General features: G+C 34.4%; 1 protein-coding gene across 1 annotated transcript; it reads right to left on the bottom strand.

The window, feature by feature from the left end:
• Nucleotides 1-899: 899 nt before the first annotated feature.
• Nucleotides 900-6,432, bottom strand: LOC141293100 (uncharacterized). Its single transcript, XM_073825152.1, has 8 exons — nucleotides 6,362-6,432; nucleotides 2,641-2,849; nucleotides 2,497-2,551; nucleotides 2,289-2,380; nucleotides 1,978-2,204; nucleotides 1,672-1,831; nucleotides 1,368-1,478; nucleotides 900-1,157 (listed from the first exon to the last, which is right to left on the bottom strand). The coding sequence occupies exons 2-8, from the start codon at nucleotides 2,840-2,842 to the stop codon at nucleotides 1,060-1,062; spliced, it is 945 nt and encodes a 314-aa protein (XP_073681253.1). The 5' UTR covers nucleotides 2,843-2,849; nucleotides 6,362-6,432; the 3' UTR covers nucleotides 900-1,059.
• Nucleotides 6,433-6,960: the final 528 nt, after the last annotated feature.

Here is a 6,960-nt window from a genome sequence, read left to right as displayed (position 1 = left end):
AAGTGTGTTAATCAGCAAACACAATAGTTGCACGTTGTTTGCATTTATTTTTTGTTTTTATCTTTGACCTTGAAACATTACACTTTTTGCTTTGGGTATACAGTAGCCTTCTTGGTAAGACCTCTATCTAAAATGGTCTGTGAATACACTACATAACACATGAAGCATATAAATTATTTGTTTCGATGTGGAATGAGAAAAATGATAAATTATTAACTGTACATCACATATGATACACATACGATTCGAAGAGCAGATAATGTTAAACTAGAAATATACTTCTTTTTCTTGTCCAAACAGTTTAATTCATACAACAGACAAGTCTGAGTGTCAGAATATTCTTTTTCAAAGCTTGCATGCCTGTTACTCTTTGTTTTGTAATCTTCATTTTTAAGGCCCTACACGTATCATGGATGACATTCAAATAGTGTTTGATTTTTGGCAAGTTTGTGGTTTGGTTTGTAAGTTAAGGTGACTGTATAGTTTGTCATTTCTTATTAAGTTTATCCAGATAATAGTTAAATGAATGGGTTTGAAATTCGTTTTTTTAGCACTGCTAGAATTTCTAACAGTTTTTTTTTTTCAGTTGCCAAGACACATTTCATGAACTACACTCACTGACCAAACATTTCACTTAACATTTTTACCAGAATGTGTCAATATGACATGCAAAGTCACTGGGATGATCAGAAGCCTGCAAAAAGATAATGGAGGGGCTTTCATTTTGAACATAAATATAGTAGAATCACTAATTTAGGATTAGTTATCTAAAAATTCGAAAACTCTGGTAAGGAGGAGAGCTCATCTGTAATCCTGGTTTATTTTAAATGAAGGCATCACATACAATTTAATGAAACATTAAAAAAGATGGATAATAGGATACTTTAAAAAAACAACAATTTATACACTTTGTTTTTGTTTTAATATTGAGCAAGGAGCTATTGGATCAGATATGCAGGCTGTTCCCACTTCTGGCATATGTCTGAAAACATGACAATTCATCAAGTAATGTTGATTGAAATAAAGTTAACAAAATGTGTTTAATGTTTTGATTGAATATCAAAATGTTAAATCAAACATGTCTTCAAATGTATATTTCTCTGGCTGGTTGTCCATCATTGAGGTAGAAATCACATTTGGAATCTCAAACCCAGGACCTGCATAGAGAGGAGGTAATTATGCAAAACATACTATACAATGATGATTAAACAAGGTGGTTTATACAAAGATGGGCATTTAATAAATGAAGACCACTGTCATTTGTGTTTTTCAACACAATAAAAAATAAAATGCACATACATTTTGAAAAGTGAGCTTAAAATCAAAAACAAGGAAATCTGTATCACTGTAACCACTGTATCACTTACCTCCTTGTTCTCTTGGTCTCTTCCGACTGAGTCGATCAGCTGTGTAACTCAGATATTTTTTTATTTCAGTTTCACAGTCAACCCTGTTTACACTTCGTTTGACTGCAGCATCTGAAAAAAGAAACTTGATAAATGAGTTGGACATTTTCAAGCATTTGTTGTAAAGCTGTAAATAGTTTCTGTTTTTCTAGGTCAAATTTGTCTCTTTAAATTCTTTAAATATATTTTATTTCTATGCTTTTGTTTTGATTTGAAAGTAAACATTCTTGGTTTGTGGGAAGTGTTCATGTAGCAGTGTATTTACCTCTGATCACATCTGTTAAAATGAGATGAGAGAAGGCCTTTTTATCTCCTCTCCCCTGCCAGTTGAACTCTTTAGCCAGATCATCTGTTAGGACTTGCTGCATAATATTCTTATTCACATCCTTGGCCATAAACCCCCCTAGCCCTGACAAATATTTTACCTGTGAAGAAAGTTTTTTTGGTAATTTATTTATTTGGTAAAAAACTATCATCATAGAACAAGAAGCACATTAAATGTTTTTCTTTTGTGATAATGACCAACTAAGTGTACAGTACTAGTATCACAGTAAATACTGTGTCGACTCACATATTTTTTGCGTGTTGTTGCAGTGTTGAGCTCTCTTTCAATCCTGGCCACATCTTCAAAGGTTCTAAGAGGCAGTTGTAGGTTTACTTTAATGCCTTTTGAAGGCAGGCATGTACTGCTGGGGGCTTCAGAAACTGTATTGCCGCCGAGTAGTTTTTTTAACATGGTAGAGTTTTCCTGAGCTGTGCTCTTGATGTCAGTCAGCATTTGGAGGATTTCAACCTTGTCTGTTGTGTAAAATGAATTGTGCTATAATTATAAAAAATAGAAAATAAAATCTTCACATTGATTGTCAAGAGAAGCTAACTCACCTTCAGCTGACATTCTGGATGTCGATCCTTGAGGGCTTTCAAGTCTTTGTCTTTTTAGCAATCCAGGAAATCCAGTGGCTAATAGATATGATCTTCATTTGAAAATAAACAATACTTTACAAATTAATTATTTTGCTCTTTCAAGGTTTAACTATTTCAAAGAATTTTTTTTTTTTTTTTTGGAACAAAATGCAAGATTGTTACATACCGTTCTTTTTGGTCTTTGATTTCTTTTTGCCCCTCTTTTGCCTTCTCAAAAGTGACTGCAATAAGATAAATATTTGATCATATCTGATTTATTAGACAGTACACAATCCTATAATAAACCGTTATTTTCAAATAGTGACATTACCATTTTCCCTGTGAAAGGTAATGTTTAATTTCTCCCATGGTTTCCCTCCTGTTTCAGGTTTAATTCTGTTCTGAACAGCTTCTGTGCACTTCTCTGAGGATTTGAATGGAGGCCAGTAACATTGTTTCTTGTCTAAGCTCAACCAGTTTGATGCTACCACCATCACCTCATCTGAGTCTTGGAACGTAACTATTGCATACATGGTCTGCCTTGGGGGAAGAGAGAGAGACAAAGGGAACAGCATTTAGCTCTGATTGAAAATAAATATACTTAATGTTATAGTAAATTGGAAAGCTGACCAACCCATTCCTATGAAGTATCAAATCAAACACATCCAATTAAGGTACATTTTGACAATTACTAAATAGTGTTTATACCTGCAAGCTCATCACCTTTCGGTAAAGCTCTTTTGTTGTTCTGACACTGGCCATTCATATAATTCATGCAAATCCAAAGAGTTTGTTTTTTGTTTTTATGAATGTATCTCTGAGGGGACTGTCTTTAGAAAAGTGTTGATGGCGTTACAGGGGTAAGCAGGAAAAAGCTTTATTTCTGCTGTTGCATAAGTGCCATCTTCTATAAGACAGTGAATTTCCAATTCGTTTATGCCTGTTTAGCCATTTTATTCACACTAATTCAATGGCGATTTTAGGGTAGGGCCGGGGGGGGGGGTTACTAATTTACTAATTCATTTCCACTTCTGTAGTGCTTAGCCTCTTAATTGCTGCTTGCAGTTATATTTGTTTTGTAAGTTAAGATCAGACCATATTTTTTAAGTAATCAATGCAAAATCCAGTTATTTTCAAAAACATCTAGTAAAACCTTAATTTTAAAAGCTACAAAACCAAATTGTGTTATGAATTGTGTTGTGATGGTTATCACTGGCCAAGTATATACAATATAAAACACATTTCTCTCCGTGGTCAACCTTGTTCCATAATGAAACTATTAGAGCACAGAGAGGAGAACAAATCTGATTCATCTTCATTATCCTCACCTTCCATCACCCTCCACTGAAATGTCTTCTTCCTTATGTATTACAAAATCATCTTCTTCATGCACTCTACTAATCCAACTGGCTTCTAACTCTTCCTCTGTGTTATTCACAAATATTTCTGCATCCATTTCATTCCAGTCTTCATCCTTACACTCATTTCCTATACACTTGAATTGTTCACCATTGATATTTCCACTGCATAATTCCTTAATGTAAAACACTTCACTAGCTCTGTTCCTCACAGCAGCTATTACTTCCCCAAGGTCCTCAGATTGGATGCAAAGTATGACGCTTTCTTTGAAAACCAGAATATCATGCTGTTTTAAATGTCCAGCTAATTCAGATACGAAGCATTTAAGTGCCAGTGTAATGAGAACTGGGGTTAGAGGGCAGCCTTGATCCAGCAGTTTGTCTCTCTCAAGTGAAACATCTACAGGTCCAGTATCTACTTCTGGTGCATCTCTGAGGAGGTTCTTCACAATGAGGAAATCCTGATACAGATTTGGGTTTGACTGTTTTTGCTTTTCTATCTCATTCTTGATACAAGACAACCTCATCTCAGTGCAGAATGTTTTGGGAGTGATCATGACAGTAGCTGAATTTTTTGGTACGCGACCCTTTGACTGAGACTCCAATAAATCATCTAGACGTCTTGCCAGAATAGTTGCAATGATGAGGTAATCAATGTTAAAAAAGTGTTGATTGTCATCCAGTGGACTTTTTACAGTTTCATTGAAGTGTTTCTCAGAGCAGTTAAATGCACCTCTGTGGATTCTGTCATTGAGCCTCTTTATGTATGGAATTAGATCCTTAATATTGTCTTTATAGAAGGAAACTGGGATGCCATCTGGTCTCGGTGTGTCTGACACTTGAAGAGATTGTATAGCTGATACAATGTCAACCTCACTGACTACCTGTGAGCTTTCTTTACCTAGTGATGAACCCGTCTCTTCTGTCAAAAGGTGCTTTTTATGATATAAGAATTGGGAGAGTGATTGTATGTGGAAATCATTCTGAAAAAGGATTGTGGAAGCATTGCTGATCTCCAAGTAGACAGGACGATGGTCACGCATCCCAGCATCTCTGATTTCACAATTTCTAACACGCCACATACATTCATCTGGAACAAAGAAATAATCCAGCCTGGATGCCACTTGACTGTTGAATGTATAATTCTGATTTTCAGGGTTCTTTCTTCTCCAGACATCAACCAGCTGAAGAGATTTCATGAATTTTTTCACACAGCAGCGCAGCTTTCTATGGATTGTGGTATCTGTCACCCCTTTTGAATTGTCTTTGTCTATAAATGGATTGAGAACTGTGTTGAAATCTCCACCGATCACCAGCAGTCCTGTGGTCCATGACTGCAGGTATCCTGCAAGTTTGTCAAGTGTTTTTGTGTCTGTCTGATGGTTATAAACACTAACCAGAGTGTACAGCTGACCGGCCAGTTTACATTTCAACACAACATAAGCTCCACAATGATCTTTTTCATCACTTATGTATTCAAAGTCTAATCTTCTCCTCACTAGTATGGCTGTTCCCTTGCTGGAGGCGGTGTACTTTGTATAGAAAATATGCCACTCATCATTATATTCTTCTATATGTTCAACTCCAATTCCAATGTGTGTCTCTTGAAAGAAAACTATGTCCGCATTTTGTAATTTTTGAAATTTCTGATTTCTTTTTCTGTTAAGTCCATTAACATTCCAGGTGATGAAGTTAATGGTCTGTGAAGCCATTGACAGATCTGCTCTCACAGACCAAATATCCTTAGTTTTAGTAAGTTCCCTGTCAAAACAAAGGGTGATGGAAGGTAGGATATTTTTGTTTTGTATTCTCAGAGAATTGCTGAGAATTGACAGTAATAAAACAGTTTTATATTTAGTAGATGTTTTTATCCAGACTGATTTAAATTATATTTAATATTGTATCTTCTCAATTTCCTAGAACAAATCATAACAATGACTCTGTTTCACTCTATGCACTTTTCCTCTCTTATTAGTTAAAAAAAAAAAAAAAACTTTTCAAAAATATTACTTTGCTATTATTATTGTTGTTGTTGTTGGTTATCATATGGGTTTAGTATTGTTGTTTGACACTTGTTAACAGATTATCATGTGTGTGTTTTTTTCCTACCACAACTGCCACACCCTTAACCAGGTGTTAGTCTCTTGTAAAACCATGAGCAGCATATATGACGCATACATATTAATTAAACAATGTTACTTCTTGAAAATCAGAAGTTTTTGAAATGTGTCAAGAAAATCTTATTTATGATATAAACAGACTCTCCTTTATGCGTCTGCTTCAGTTATTTATCTTAATTCAGTGAATAAAGAGTTTCACTTTCCATTGTTCCACAAATCACACATATGCAACATTTTCAAACGTACATTATAGTCTTAAACAGTTATCACCCAAAATAATATACTAAAATGATAATTTAAAGTAAAACACATCAGAATTTTGAATATTATGCCCTATGCGAGTGCATTGAATGTCTTGCTTTTATCCAAGTTATAACTTAAAGAATAAAGAATAGTAAAAGTAAAGCTGAAAAGTTGATGTTGAATGCTTGTTGGATAAACTAGTGTAATATCTATGTCTATAGATTGTTTTGGAAAAACATAAGCTAAAAAAATAACAAAATATTTTTATGACTTACTAAGTTTTGGAATTTAAGTAAACTTTAAGCAACTTAATAATTTGAAGGAAAATTACCTTTTTTTCTCTTAGGATAATGTCTGTAGGACAGGCCACTGCTGTCGATTCAACTCTCACGTTGAGCAGAGCAAGTTACTGACATTAGATCTGATTTACCTGTGGGTGTGGACTTCTCAGGAAAGTGAAAGGTAAACGAGAAAAGCGAAACTGTCTAGTGGGTATTTGGTTGTTTTATTTCATAATATCCATAATAATAAAAATCAAAGTCTATTTTTTAAATAAGGTTAAATGTCTGTGACATAATTTTAGGGACATTATGAGCATTTTCAGCCGTAGTCATTTTGTTGACTCATGCAGGGTGCAAGGGTTAATGACAAAACACAAGAGTGCGCATGACATGTTTGTTTTTACAGCTTGGCAGTTGCCCTTTGGCAATGCTGTGTGCAAACTAAATTTCTGTTTAAAACTGCCACTGTAATTAAGAACCAATGAAAATGAAGCATAGTCATTTTCAAATGTAAGCAAAGCTGTGATGATATTTAACTACTGAATACAATACAATGTTTGATTAGAGACTAGATACTACACTGTAAAAATGAGTGATTTTTAACAGTAAAAGACTGTTAAACATTATAACTTGTTAACAAAACGTTTCT

This window comes from Garra rufa, chromosome 19 (assembly GCF_049309525.1).
Source record: "Garra rufa chromosome 19, GarRuf1.0, whole genome shotgun sequence".
In the NCBI taxonomy this organism is placed as follows: Eukaryota; Metazoa; Chordata; class Actinopteri; order Cypriniformes; family Cyprinidae; genus Garra; species Garra rufa.
This window is presented reverse-complemented; position numbering and strand designations above follow the sequence as displayed.